The sequence below is a fragment of the Bombina bombina genome, chromosome 2, assembly GCF_027579735.1.
Source record: "Bombina bombina isolate aBomBom1 chromosome 2, aBomBom1.pri, whole genome shotgun sequence".
NCBI classification, from domain to species: domain Eukaryota; kingdom Metazoa; phylum Chordata; class Amphibia; order Anura; family Bombinatoridae; genus Bombina; species Bombina bombina.
Genome location: NC_069500.1, coordinates 311,983,681 through 312,000,185, shown reverse-complemented (window position 1 = coordinate 312,000,185; position 16,505 = coordinate 311,983,681). Strand labels below are relative to the sequence as shown.

General features: G+C 36.1%; 1 protein-coding gene across 1 annotated transcript in view; it reads left to right on the top strand.

The window, feature by feature from the left end:
* FBN2 (fibrillin 2) overlaps positions 1 to 16,505 on the top strand; it is a 649,022-nt gene that overhangs the window by 23,347 nt on the left and 609,170 nt on the right. The window contains exon 2 of the mRNA XM_053701643.1: positions 7,946 to 8,028. Within this exon, the coding sequence (XP_053557618.1) occupies positions 7,946 to 8,028 (83 nt within the window). The remainder of the gene's footprint in view (positions 1 to 7,945; positions 8,029 to 16,505) is intronic.

Here is a 16,505-nt window from a genome sequence, read left to right as displayed (position 1 = left end):
TAGAGGTAGACTAATTGTTTATAAGGTAAATGGCCTGTGGAAAAAAAGCTGCTTGTGTGCTTCCAGACGCCTTCCAGAAGGCAACAATTCAAAGATGTTTTGGTCAGGGTGAGAGGAGTCACTATTGATTTTGCTAGTCCTCTTTCTCATTCTGGAAGAGTACAGATCCAGCAAGGAGGGCAGGGGAACACCAATAATCCTCTCAGCAGCCGAACTGTTAGTTGTAATCTTCTAATTTCAGATTTGGTAGCCGATCCAAACCAGACAATTAAGGCTGTGACTCACTGCAAGCGATGTGGCGCAAGGTGAAGTAGCTGCTTTGCACCGCGTCGCATCACTTCTGAAGTTCAAATATTTCATCTCTGAGCGCTCAGCTACGCGCAGGGCCGCCACTAGAAATTTTGGGGCCCCTGATTCAACCATTGATCAGGGCCCCCCCCAAACCCCCCACTCCTTTGACATGTGCAATTTTTGACCAAGTGACTAAAACGTATATTTAAACTTGGAAATGTTGTAAAAGTAGTAACATACACACACACACACACAGACACACTCACACACACAGACACACTCATACACTGAAACACACTCACACATAAGGATTCACATATAGACACTCTAGCAGACACGCAAAGAAACACACTCAGACACAGAAACCCAAACAGACACTTAGCACTTGTCTACATTGACCTGACAAGTAATGAGGTAAACAGTTTTGTAAAAAAAAAGAGATTTAGAAAACAAAATATGAAGTTCTGATTATCTTTTTGTAATGAAAGATGACAGCTAAATTATGACAACAGCATGCAGTGGCTGAAAGGAAGGGCCCTGAACTGACTAAACAATAATTTAAAGGTTAAATGGTGGATTGGTTACTTCCGGAAAGGTCTTGTCTCAAAGTCTGTAGAAAGATGTGAATAATTAGTAGTAAGGTCAAAATGTCCTAAAAAGGAACAGACAATGGGCACACACACACACACACACAAACTCAAACTTGCACATACACCCAAGGAAGCACAGACAGAGACAGCCTCAGAAAACACACAAAGACATACACACACACACACACACACAGAGACAACCACCTGAAAAACACAGAAAGACATACATACACACACCCTCACTGAGACATCCACAGAAAACACACAAAGATATACACACACCCTCACAGAGACACCCACAGAAAACACAGACATACATACATACACACCCTCACAGAGACACCCACAGAAAACACACAAAGACAAACACACACACACCCTCACAGAGACATCCATAGAAAAAGCACAAAGACATACACACCCACCCTCACAGAGAGACCCACAGATAAAAAATACATACACATAGAGACACAAACCAAAGAACAAAGACATAAACACATACACCCACAGAAACACTCACAGGAGGAAACATTTATGTACCTTGCATCCCCTAAATCAACAGTGTGTGACATGCATGATAAAAAAATTGCAGAAATTAAGAGATCCACTTTTTAAAGAATCATATTTGTAAATGTGCAAACAAAAATAATTCTGTGAATTCAAAATTGTACATTATTGAGCTGGGTAGATGACTAGATGAAGAAAAGTACCTTTAAAAGGTTGACATATGTTTGCTTGTTTTTTCCCTATTTTCCCCAACCAAGAGCACCACTTCAAATATAGTGTACAAATGTTCCCATCTGTCAGCTGTACTTATGGATTTTGAAAATGCTGTACTCTATATGGTCTTGGTGGGACCATAAGCTGTGGTACTCATACCATTAGATCTGGTTAAATGCAGGATTTAAGCTTGTTGGTATGTATTTCAAAACTAAGTCAGCTGTAGTGTAAACTGAACAGTTTTAAGTTAACCTGTCTCATTTCAAACACTGAGCAATCTTAGTCTGAGAGTATAAAATTTTATGCAGATGTAAAAATCTTAGATAAGATGCCTCCTTGCATCTGGAAAGTTCTTGCATAAAGGGGCAGTAAACTGGAATGTAATATATATATATAAAAAATGCATATCTGCCAAAAGGGCATCTACCATTTGTGTATTGAGTAGGAAACATTTCTGCATGGTTTTAAATATAGAATTTCTACAGCATTGTGAAATAATCATAAATACACTGCTGCTAAAAAAAATGTGTTTTTATGGACCCCTAGCCCCACCATACAACTACTACCACACTGAAGTTACAATACAAAAGTGCACAAAGAAATAAAAAACATTTGCTAAGTAAGTCCTACCTCCTCTTCAAATTAAAGTGATCTGCCGTCTGACTCAGGCACACACTGTACACACTGAGCATAGTGGTTTAGTGCACACTAAGAAATCCTCTCAAATGCTAATACTTTACTCCTTGTAATAAAATTTCCCATGCACAATTAGCACTCTGCTGTAGTACCCACTGGTGTCTGCCAAAATTAAAAAAAAAAAAAAAAATTTTTTTTTAGTTCTTCCCTCATGGGGCCCCCCTGGCTCATTGGGCCCCTGACAGGAGTCACCCCTGTCACCCCCGCTTGCAGTGTGTCACAGCCGTTAGTGAAGTGCACAGAACGTATTAAATTACAGCTGTGACAGATTGAACTTCTTCAATTGGCAAAGAATATACAGCCAATGTGAGTCTTCCATAAATTGTTTAGAAACATAAACATTCTTACAGAATTAGTGTTAAAAAGAAGTGAAAGGCATTTCTTATATAATATTTAAGAACAAACTATTACATAAAAAGAGATGAACCTTGAAAATTAGCTGCCTATATCAATATTTAAAGAAAAAAAGTATAACAAGGCAATAAGTAGTAAGTGTTCCACAAAGAATATGTATACGGTAATATATATAATAATTAGTGCGCAAACTAACACCACTCAAATGAAATCAATAGCGCTTTTATTTTTTATATCTGAAATGACAAGTTTAAAGTATCATATTAGAGTTTGAACGGACGCCATCATTTGTATGTGTTTTGTTATGCATATATTCAAGCCTTAACACTTTATTTCAGGCTTTCAAGAGTGCAACACATATCTAAGTTATCCTTCTAAGGCCACATTTTGTGAGTGGCCCTTTAGTGAAACAGTTAATTAGAGAATCACACCCTGCAATTAACAAACACTGCACATTGCAGATTGCAAGGAATGGATCCTTTATTAAAGGGACAGTCTACACCAGAATTGTTATTGTTTAAAAAGATAGATAATGCCTTTACTACCCATTCCCCAGCTTTGCACAACCAACATTGTTATATTAATATACTTTATAACATTTAAACCTAAATTTCTGCCTGTTTCTAAGCCACTACAGACAACCGATTATCAAAGCTTTTATTTTTAGGTTTTCGCGAGACTGCTAATTCATGTGGGCCATATAGATAACATTGTGCTCTCTCCCGTGGAGTTGTGGCTGACACTGCACTAATTGGCTAAAATGCAAGTCAATAGATAATAAATTAATAGCCATGTGATCAGGGGGCTGTCAAAAGAGGCTTAGATGCAAGATAATCACAGAGATAAAAAGTATATAAATATAACCATGAGGGCTGTGCAAAACTGGGGAATGGGTAATAAAGGGATTATCTATATTTTTAAACAAAATAATTTTTGGAGTAGACTGACCTTTTAACTGTCTCACTGCTGGGCCGCTCACAAAATGTGGCCTTAAAGGACAATTATCTCAACACTTTTAATATGAGGGATTGTATTTTTTTTTTTTTGCTTTTTTATATATTTTCACGACCGACTATTCCTGAACTTTTTGTTGAATACATTGTCACGGTTCTCTTAGGAACCTACTCCTAGTATTTGTATGAACATGGTGTTGTGTACTAACATTCTTCATCCTCTTGTCCAATAAATAATGTGTGTCATGTTTGTGCCACTTCTAATAAGTAAACATGAGTTAAAGTGTAAAAATAGTATGTAGGAGAAATACTTATTTTTGGGACTAAAATCTTCCTCCTTCTTCTTATTAAAAATGGTGTTTCCTTTGACTCGTTTCACTGCAATATATAGAAAAAGACTCCCTGGGAGTTTACAGTGTTAGATTGGCAATGTAAATCCATGTGATACAAGATGCCACCCATCATGGAATGTCAAAGGGATCTCTCAATCAAAAGGACTGATGGTCCTCCAAATGGTGTAGTCCAAGGATCAAAAACACACAATAAATCTTGTTTGCTAGTGCAGTCTTTTTAAAGGTTAATCTTGCTCTTGGGCCTTTAAATATGTAAAATGTCAGTTTATCCTGTTGCCAGGCAATCATAGCTAAACAAAAAATAATTAATTATACTATTGGTTGTTGGCTCCAAATATTAGAGCTAGTTAATTGCACTGTCAAAAGTAGTAGAGCTCCTAATGTCAGTAAACCAATATATATATATATATATATATATATATATATATATATATATATATATATATAATGTACCCTCACTGGCCACTTCATTAGGTACACCTGTTCAATTGCTTAATAACACAAATGGCTAATCAGCCAATCACATGGCAGCAACTCAATGCATTTAGGCATCTAGATGTAGTGAATATGACTTGCTGAAGTTCAAACCGAACATCAGAATGGGGAAGAAAGGGCATTTAAGTGACTTTAAAAGTGGCATGATTGTTGGTGCCAGATGGACTGGTCTGAGTATTTCAAAAACTGCTGATCAACTGAGATTTTCAAGCACAACCACCTCTAGGGTTTACAGAGAATGGCCCGAAAAAGAGAAAATATCCAGTGAGCGGCAGTTGTGTGGATGAAAATGCCTTGTTGATCCCTGAGGTCAAAGGAGAATTGGCAGACTGGTTTGAGATGATAGAAGGGCAACAGTAACTCAAATAACCACTCTTTACAACCAAGGTAAGCAGAATACCATCTCTGAACGCACAACACATCAAACCTTGAAGCAGAAGGGCTACAGCAGCAGAAGACCACACCGGGTGCCACTCCTGTCAGCTAAGAACAGGAAACTGAGGCTACAATTCATACAGGCTCACCAAAATTGGACAACAGAAGATTGGAAAAACGTTGCCTGGTTGGATGAGTCTTGATTTCAGCTGCAACATTTAGATGGTAGGGTCAGAATTTTCCATAAACAACATGAAAGCATGGATCCATCCTGCCTTGTATCAATGGTTCAGGCTGGTGGTGTAATGGTGTGGTGGATATTTTCTTGGTACACTTTGGGCCCCTTAGTACCAATTGAGCATCGTTTAAACGCCATGGCCTACCTGAGTATTGTTGCTGACCATGTCCATCCCTTTATGACTACAGTGTACCCATCTTCTGATGGCTACTTCCAGCAGGATAATCCACCATGTCACAAAGCTCAAATCATCTCAAACTGGATTCTATAACATGATAGTGAGTTCACTGTACTCCAATGGCCTCAACAGCCACCAGATCTCAATCCAATAGAGCACCTTTGGGATGTGGTGGACAGGAGATTCGGATCATGAATGTGCAGCCGACAAATCTGCAGCAACTGTCAATATTGACCAAAATGTCTGAGGAATATTACCAACACCTTGTTGAATCTATGCCATGAAGAATTAAGGCAGTTCTGAAGGCAAAGGGGGTGTAACCCGATACTAGCAAGGTGTACCTAATAAAGTGGCAAATGAGCACATATATATATATATATATATATATATATATATATGCTGAATATATATATATATATATATATACAGTATTTCACAAAAGTGACTGCACTTATCTTTTCATGTGACAACACTGAAGAAATTACACTTTGCTACAATGTAAAGTAGTGAGTGTACAGCCTGTATAACAGTGTAAATTTGCTGTCCCCTAAAAATAACTCAACACACAGCCATTAATGTCTAAACTATTGGCAACAAAAGTGAGTTCACCCCTAAATGGAAATGTCCAAATTGAGCCCAATTAGCCATTTTCCCTTCCCAGGAAGGGAAAGTTTTATATATGGTAATGGTAAGTTAAAATACTTCAAATCTAAAACTACATTCGGATGATTCCATATTGACTTGATGGGAAGTGAAAGTCCAATTTATTTCTATTATAATTTTTGCTTCACTCTCTTGGTATCCTTTATTATCAGCAATACACTACTAGCTAGCTGAACACAGCTGTAAGCCCATGACTAGTGGGATATACTGTATGTGCAGTCACCAATCAGCAGCCAGCTTCAATCTCCTAAGCCTGCCTAGATATTCATTTTAACAAGAGAACAAAGCAAAGTAGATAATATAAGTATATTGGAAAGTTATTTAAAATTGTTTGCTCAATCTGAATCATGAAAGAAAGTTTGGGGTTTCATGTCCCTTTAATTACAGTCATAAATAAACATTTGATGCTCATATTTTAGATGATTATAAATTTGAATTGAGCTATATTACTAACTTGTAATTAGATCTCAATGTCTAGTAGTTAGAGAAAAAAGAAAATCAGTTGAATCCTTGCCTTGTGCTATATTACAAATCATACAGAAGAAATATAAATTGTCAGTATATTCCTGGATAGGGCAATAATAATTTGAATGGAGGAGAATATGGTTATATCAACATCCTATAAAATGCTCTAGAGAAAATGAATATATAATGACAATAAAAATTATTTCAATGATATACCACTTTGAGGTTGTTCATTGCATAACTTAAGCTCATCATAGCTTTTACAAACCGTCAGTTTTTTAATATAGTATGTTGACCTATATTAATATAATTTGATATATATTATGTTATCCTATAAGAATATAATTTTTTGTGAAAGATATGACTGACTTCATATCGCAGATACCCTTTAGATTCAAGTTCATTAGACTCTCCTCAACTGTTGGCCCACTTCTCTCCAATGATATCAATTCTAGGGATGGGCGAATGTTTTGCAACATTCGAAAAATGAAACGAATTTTAACACATTCGTTCGAATCGAAATTCGAATGTTTACATAACATTCTAACATTCGATTTTCGAATGTTCGGTTTCGAATTTTACAATTGCATTCGAAAATATTCGTTTTGAAAAATTTGATTTATATTTGTAATAGTATTTCTAATGCTTTCTTTAAATGTAATATTCAAATTATACAATATTCTATATAGAAACATTCAAAATGATATATTTGTATCTATTATGTATCAATTTACTAGATTCCCTCCCTACCACATGAACTATTGAACTTCTGAATAGCATTTGTTAAATAGAATGTTAAATTTGAAATTTTCGAATGTGAACATTCGATATAATTATAAACATTCAAATTCGAAAGTGACATTCGAAAACTGTAAATAGCATTCTATTATAGAATTTTTAACAATATTTGTTCTTATCAACCTTCGGATTTATAAAACATTCAAATTCGGAAATTTACACATTCGCCCATCCCTAATCAATTCTATAAAATTACATCACAGTGTCTGATTACCTGTACTTGAGGCAGAACATAGAATGTAAGATAATATATAGGGGTGCAAAACATTTAACTACTTAAAACCAATGGAAACCCCTATAAATAGATAGAAATTGCTGTTGGTCACAATTCTCTGAGGAATGATGTCATGTTAAACATTTTAGAGACATCTAAATGCACAACTGCCATGTTAGTTTATGCATTGCCTAAATTGGTTTAGAAATAGTGCTGTGTTCATTTAGCTAGATTCCCAGGCCTGTGTGTTCTATTATGCACACTCTATATCCGCTAACCACAAGGCAATCTTCTGAGAGGAGCAATGGGTAAATTAGCTGTGCTTAATGATAAATCTGACCCTGGATGCCAATAGAGCAAACAAAGCTAGTCCTAAAAGTTATATACATGGAAGTTATGTCTGTTGTACTCTTATGAAATTTACGTGGGGAATACATTTTGTTGATTGTTAAAGTAAAAACAATTTGACATTTTAAGTCAAATGTCACTGGGTACTTGTGTGAACCTTGCCATTTGTAACTTTATAAATAAATCTGATTATTGTTGTTTTTGTTTTCTAAAGGCCAAATGTATGTGGGTCTCGCTTCCATTCCTATTGTTGTCCTGGATGGAAAACACTCCCTGCAGGAAACCAGTGCATTGTCCGTAAGTACATGATGTCATATCTTTATTCCCAGAAACAATTCCCTTAAAACATAGCTTGTGTGATATATATTATATATATCATTTGTGGGTTTCTGAATCCATATTTAATGATAATGAAGCCTATATGTATAGTTATGATGGCTGCTGTAATACCCCACAATTTCTGCATTTACACAAGCAAAATGTGAACAATACAATAGTTTATTTTTATATGAAAATTAAGTTATCTTAAACCTGTAAAGGAAATGTTGTTTTGCTGTAGAATCTTGTAATTACAAACACTTTTCCTTGGGCACTATTGGGTGCTTGGCTACCCAGATAGATTGAGAATAAATATAAAGTGTACAGCTGTCCTGTTTCTTCATTGGATGGAAAAGTATTGAACCTACTTCATGAACTGAGGGAAGCTGGAGCTGTGAAGATTAAGTAATACTTTAAACATGCTCTTTTAAATGCATAATTAAAATGTGATTGTTCCATGTTTAATTGCTCATTAAACCAATTAGCAGCATTTTTTCCACAGATTTAGATGATATGACCTGCTAGGAATTTATCTATCTGTTGACACTCTTGGTAACCTTTTCACTATGATTATTGGCAGATCTGGCACTGTAAAATACCCAGCACATTGATTAGAGTAGTACAATTGTACAAACGGCATAAAATTCAACTATTTGAATTAATCCAAATACCATTTTTTTCACAAAAAAAACCCAGGAGATTCATTAAGCCTTTAAGGGGAACTTTAAAACTAAACAGCGCTCACATAACAGTTTTAATTGGTTGTTGCTAAATGAAGAGCTCATGTGTAGGGAGCAGCAATGCATTACTGGGAGCTAACTGAAATATCAGTAAGCCAATGACAAGAGGCATATATGTTGCAGTCACCAATCAGCAGCTATATCCCCTCCTAAACCTACATAGGTATGCTTTTCAACATAAGATACATAGAGAACAAAGCAAATTAGATAATAGAAGTAAATTGGGAAGTTGTTATAAAATTGGATGCTCTATATGCATCATGAAATACATTTTAGTTTTATGTTTCTTTAAGAGAGGACTTCAAATGACAATTAAATACAGTATAATTGCATAACCAGCAAATACATAATAAAAACACAATGCTATGAATCTTACTCTGAATTTCAAATGAGAAGTAGATTATTTTTCCTGACAAATTTTAAATTCCTTCTTTCTCCCTGCCCCCTGTATCATGTAACAGTTATCAATGAATCACATAATAATATATGAATACACTATAAACTCTTGCACATGCTCAGTAGGAGCTGTTGCCTCAGAAGTGTGCATATCAAAAGACTCAATTCGACACAAAAGTGCACAATTTAATTATAGAAGTATATTGGAAAGTTTTTAAAATTGTATGCTCTTTCTGAAAGAGAAATGTTGACTTTAGTGTCCCTTTAAAGGGATATGAAAGTCAAACGTGCATGATTCAGGGAGAGCACATCATTTTAAGACACTTTAAATTGACTTTTATTTTTAAAATGACTTTGTTTTTTTGTTACCCTTTGTTGAAAAATAATCTGTACATATGCTAAACTAGTGGGTGCTTGTTGCTGATTGGTGGCTGCGATTTGTCTATTACTAATGGCTCACTAGATGTGTTCAGTTAGCTACCATTAGTACATTGCTGGGATACAGAGTGAATGAAGCAACATTTTTAATAGAATGTTTACAATTGTATGCTCTACCAGAATCATAAAAAAAAGTTGGGTTTCATGTCCCTTTACATGCAGAGATTTCACTATACCATTGTATATGAATTTAAACTTAAAAGGGCATTAAACTCATGTTACATATCTATACTATAATCGTGTTTGTATCGGGTCCATCGCAAGTTGAACATGCATCCTCAAAATAATGTTAAATGCATGAGGCAGCCAAAATAATCCACCTGGATGCAGTGTAGGCAAACTCGAATCCGCTAAAAAAAAAAACATGCAACAGTCCACATGAAATAACTAAAACACACGTAACTTCCCACAGGAAATAAAAATAAAAACACATAACCGCCCACACGAAGTATGAAAAAAACTAACCTCCCGCTCGAAGTATTAACAAACACCTAAACCCTCAACCCCCACATTGCGAAATAATAAAGTTATTAACCCCTAATCCGCAAATAACATAATTAAAATATTAACCCCTAAACCGCCAATCCCTCACATCGCAATAAATCTGTTTAACCCATTAGCTCTTTAACCGCCAACCCCCCACATCGCAATAAACCTAATTAACCTATTAACCCCTAAACCGCCAACCCCCCACATCATAATAACTTTAAATAACCTATTAACCCCTAAACCGCCCAAAACCCTGCATCGCAATAACCCTAATATATTAACCCCTATACCGCCAACCCCCCCACAACGCAAATAACTAATTTTAATTACTAAGCCCCCTAACCAAACACCCCCTAAATTAACCTCAATTACTACTAAATTACAATTAAAATAAAAAAACATTAAATTACAGAAAATAAAAAAGTCTAACATTACAGAAAAAAATATCAAAAATAAAAAAATTATACCTTATCACTATGAAAATAAAAAAAGTCCCCCCAAAATAAAAACACCCCCTAATCTAAACTACCAATAGCCCTTAAAAGGGCATTTTGTATGGCATTGCCCTAAGTTAAACAGCTCTTTTACCTCTAAAAAATACTAAGTCCCCCCTAACAGTAATTCAATTTTGAAATCAGCCAATAGGATTTCAGTAGCTCTAATTCTATTGGCTGATTTCAAAATTTCCGCCAATAGGAATGCAAGGTACCCCAAATTTATTGGGGTACCTTGCATTCAATTTTCAGTCTACGACGGACATTGGATGAAGAGGAGCCTCCATGCCGCCAATGACCACTGCCGTTGAGGGCCGCCGGTGAGGATCCAGGCACACAGCTCCGCACCTTTGCTCCGTGCCGCTTTCACTCCGGATGAAGATAGAAGATGATGGATCTATCTGGAAGAAGACCTTCTCCGCTGGACTTCAGGAACAGTGTGTACCTATTTGGGGCTTAGGTTTAGGCTTTTTTATATACATTTTTGAGGGTGTTGTTTTTTTTAGATTAGGGTTTTTTGGGGGCTTGAAAAAGAGCTGATTGCCCTTTAAAGGGCAGTAAAAGAGCGTAATGCCCTTTTAAGGGCAATGCCCATACAAATGCCCCTTTAGGGGCAATGGGTAGTTTAGTTTTTTTCACTGTTAGTTTTTTTTTATTTTGGGAGGTTAGGTGGGTGGGTGGGGTTTACTGTTAGGGAGGACTTAGTATTTTTTAGAGGTGAAAGAGCTGTTTAACTTAGGGCAATGCCCTATAAAATGCCCTTTAAGGGCTGTTGGCAGTTTAGAATTAGGGGGTGTTTTTATTTTGGGGGGTATTTTTTATTTTTATAGGGGTATTAGTTTAGGTTTAAATTTTATATTTTGGATAGCTTTGTTTATTTTTTTCTGTAATTTTACTTTTTTTATTTTTTGTAACTTTAGCTTGGGGGTTTATATTTTTTAAACATAGACTGCCCTCTGGGCAGGCTTACAGCTATATATATATATATATATATATATATATATATATACACACACTCACCGGTTGGACCCCTTTTGCCTTCAGAACTGCCTTAATTCTTTGTGGCATAGATTCAACAAGGTGTTGGAAACATTCCTTAGACAATTTGGTCCATATTGACATGATAGCATTACACAGTTGTTGCAAATTTGTCGGCTGGACATCCATGATGCGAATCTCCTGTTCCACCACATCACAAAGGTGCTCTATTGGATTGAGATCGGGTGGCTGTTGAGGCCATTGGAGTACAGTGAACTCATTGTTATGTACAAGAAACCAGTTTGAGATGATTTGAGCTTTGTGACATGGTACACTGTAGATGGGTACAATGTAGTCATAAAGGGATGGACATGGTCAGCAACAATACTCAGGTAGGCTGTGGTGTTTAAATGATGCTCAGTTGGTACTAAGGGGCGCAAAGTATGCCATGAAAATATCTTCTACACCATTACTCCACCATCACGGGGCTGAACTATTGATACAAGGCAGGACAGATCCATGCTTTCATGTTGTTTATGCCAAATTCTGACTCTGCCATCTGAATGTCGCAGCTGAAATCGAGACTCATCAGACCAGGCAATGTTTTTCCAATCTTCTATTGTCCAATTTTGCTGAGCCTGTGGGAATTTTAGCCTCAGTTTCCTGTTCTTAGCGGACAGGAGTGGCACCCGGTGTGATCTTCTGCTGCTGTAGCCCTTCTGCTTCAAGGTTTAACGTGTTGTGCATTCAGAGCTGGTATTCTGCATACCTTGGTTGTAACGAGTGGTTATTTCAATTACTGTTGCCTTTCTATCATCTTGACCCAGTCTGCCCATTCTCCTCTGACCTTTGTCATCAACAAGGCATTGTCGTCCACACAACTGCCACTGACTGGATATTTTCTCTTTTTCGGACCATTCTCTGTAAACCCTAGAGATGGTTGTGCATGAAAATCCCAGTAAATCAGAAGTTTTTTAAATACTCAGCCCAGCCCATCTGGCACCAACAACCATGCCACTTTCAAAGTCACTTAAATCCCCTTTCTTCCCCATTCTGATGCTTGGTTTGAACTTCTGCAAGTTGTCTTCACCACGTCTAGATGCCTAAATGCATTGAGTTGCTGCCATGTGATTGGCTGATTAGCAATTTGTGTTACCAATCAATTGAACAGGTGTACCTAATAAAGTGGCTGGTGAGTGTATATATATATATATATATATATATATATATATATATGGGAAGAGAAGTAGGATGCCTTAAATGGATAGCAAACACCAGACATGTTATTGTTTAAAAATATATTTAATCCCTTTATTCACCATTCCCCAGTTTTGCATAACCAACCCTGAAATATATGTTTTACCTCTGTAATTACCTTGTATCTAAGCTTCTGCAGACTGCCTCCTTATCTCAGATCTTTTCAAAGACTTTACCTTTCAGGCAATAAGTGCTGACACTTAAATAACTCCATATGCATGATCACAATGTTATTTATATGAAACACATGAACAAATGCCCTCTATCTGTGAAAAACTGTCAAATGCATTCAGATGAGAGGTGGCCTTCAAGGGCTTCGAAATTAGCATATGAGCCTACCTAGGTTTAGCTTTCAACTAAGAATACCAATAGAACAAAGCAAATTTGATGATAAAAGTAAATTATGAAGTTGTTTAAAATTACATGCTTTATCTGAATCATGAAAGTTTAATATGGAATTTACTATCTCTTTAATTCAAGGTGGCAGGAGGCCACAAGTAATTAAAGGCAAAAAGGTTATTTTATGTCTAAAGAAACGTGTATTTAAAAAGCTAAAGGCAGCATAAAAAAAATAGAAAAGGGTATCAGCAGAAGTACTCCTGTTCCTCACAAGACAATAATACAAAGAAAGGGGTGTTTCAGAGCTCAAGATAAAAAAGATACACTGCATAGACAACAATATGCTAAATAAATAGTATCCCGGTAGGTATTCCACTTACTGGAAATTATCTCAATTACTATGAGGACTATCGTATAACATAGTTTAAATATGTTGCATTTGAAAAATCCCTCTGAGTTAGTTTGTAACCAGTTTTCAGTCTTTGTTTTTTTTCCCGATATTAATTTACTTGGTGCTAGGATCGATTTGAAGTTTCTATTTTTTCTATAGGTTATTTGGGGTCCCTGACTTGTCAATTCTTTTAGAAGATTGTCCTTTTCCAATATGTGCCAATGTTTTTTTGTTCAAAATATTTTTGTTGTTGTTAGGGCTACTGTTCCATTATTCTAGTTCTAATACTAAAATAAAATAAAAAAATAAAAATAAAAACAAAGGGAACAGTAGCCCCAACAACAACTTATAATGAAGGAAAAAAAGATTTGGAAAAAACATTGGCACGTATTGGAAAAGGACAATCTTTTTAAAAAAATTGACAAGTGAGGGCCGACAAATAATCTATAGAACAAAACAGAAACTTCAAATCGATCTTAGCACCAGATAAATTAAAATGGAAAAAACGAAGACTAAAATCTGGTAACAAACTAACTACAAGAGATTTTTCAAATGCAACAGATTAAACTGTGTTGCATGCACTCACCATTACACAAAACATAAAGCAACTAAACAAATGACCTCTACATCTAATAATAAATCCTTTGACATACAAACATTAGTAAATTGTAAGACAGAATTAGTTGTCTCCTTGAGTGCAGCTGTTAACTACAATATGCAATTTGCACGATCAGACCATATTAAAAAACAACAACTCCTTGAACACATTAGAAACATTGAAAAAGGAGAAAAATCCCATCTATCAGAACATTATAGAACCCATCACAACAAGGACCCCAGCTGTTTAAGAGGCAAAATACTAGAACACATAAAAACAGCCTCTGAGGGCCTAAGCAGAGAACTGTATCTCAGGATACGGGAAACCTTCTGGATACACACACTTGACATTATGACACCAAAAGGTCTCAACAAGGATATCAATCTAGCTGCATTCCTCACGGACTAGTAACATACATATATGTTCCTTCCCCCCTCCTGATGATATAATATGTGTGTATATACTATATATATATATATATATATATATATATATATATATATATATATATATATAATCCACCATATGAGTATCTGCCCTCCAGGGACACCAACCTGGGTTGCTGTTACAAATATAGATACTGCACAATAAACAGTGAACCTCAGGGTTTTTTCAAAGGAATACCAAATTTATTTAACGTTTCGGGACATTTCTCCCCTTCTTCAGAATACAGAAATGATGCACAGCATCAACTTACATAAGACAGAATAGCAATCAAATAATTACCTCCCCCTGTGTAAAAGCGCCAAACATACTGTATATTCCTAACCACTCATTTTAATTAAAATCATATATTCCCTCTTGTTTTATCTTAGGTTTTTTCACCCTGTACCCTTCTATTATGAGGAGTACAGGTCCCCAATTTATTATGTAAATTATAAACGTACTCTACCTTTTCATAGGTTTCTGTCATCTAAACCACAAATAGTCTGACCCACTTGCAAAATGCAGAACCATAACATTTAATAATTATTATTATAATTATTATTATTATCAGGTATTTATAAAGCGCCATGCTATGCAGCGCTATACAAGTAATAATAAAACATTACAATGGTGCATTACATACACAAACAAACAAGTACAGTATTGGGGTACATTAGAGAGGCTCTCAAGCTTACAATCTAAAGGAGAGGGAATGGACACAGAAGGAAAGGAGAAGGGAAATATGTCTGATATAAGGCAGGGTAAACTGAGAGTGAGTAGTGATGTAAGCAAACAAGAAAAAGTGTGTGGTGAGTGGGCAAATGAGGATTGGAAAAGAGTAACAGAATGTGGTTAAGTGTCAGTACAGAGGCTGTGAGAATGAAGTAGTGTTTCATTCCTGGATTATTAGTGATAGAATAATCCAGTCTCCTCTTGAACATTGAGGGCCAGATTATGAGTGTCACATGACAGTAACACTCTAGCAATAAGGGATTTATTGCGGCTGTTTGTGTGCATTGGGTTTGACCCCATGAGTCGTCAAGTCCACTCGGCCCAACAAACACAATCAATCATACCTTCCAATCACACCCTATTTACAAAACCCACATTCTTAACCAATAACAACACAACACAATTTTTTGGTATAAAATTAGGCTGCAGCTTGTTTATTAAAAACAAATTGATTTAAAACATAACCATATATAAATAATTTCTCAATACATTAACCTAAAAATTAACATTCCCAACCATACCCGTGCTGCTAGTCCAAACTCACCCTAAAACTTTTTTCTTTCTTCCAAAAAGATGGTAGTAACCAATATATAATATATATACAATATATATATATATATATATATATATATTATTATTTTTTCTGGACACAGCCGATTTCAGACCTGCCGATGCTTGGGCTGGCCTGGCTGGAGGTAGGTCCTGAGATCCTTTGTTCTCTCGGATCTTGGGGGCGCATTGCTCCTCATTGAGGTTCTGGGCTCTCCTTTTATTTTGAGACCTATGTGTAGGTCTGGCAGTTTCGGTTGCCTAGAGTGTGCCTCCTGCAGTGGAGGTTTAGCACTCTACAATTTGGTAGCCGCGTCTAGCAAGTATTCTTCTGTTTCATCCTGAGGATGGCTTTGTGTTCTTGACTCAGGTGTTTTTACCTTTGTCTGGGTCTGCTACATGTAATTTTGCCTGAATTCCTCAGGGTTCGGATGATATTTGATCTCCGTTTTCAGTTGTTCCTAGGCACTGGTTGACTTGCTGCCTGCCATGTGAAGGGTTGCTCTTTGAAACCAGCTACAACTGTTTGTGCCTTGATCGAGTGCTAGCTAGCTATTTCAATCCTTGCAGGATGTTGGGAGAACTTTTTCTCTGTTCTGCTACCGGTTCTAAACCTTGTGGTTTCTATT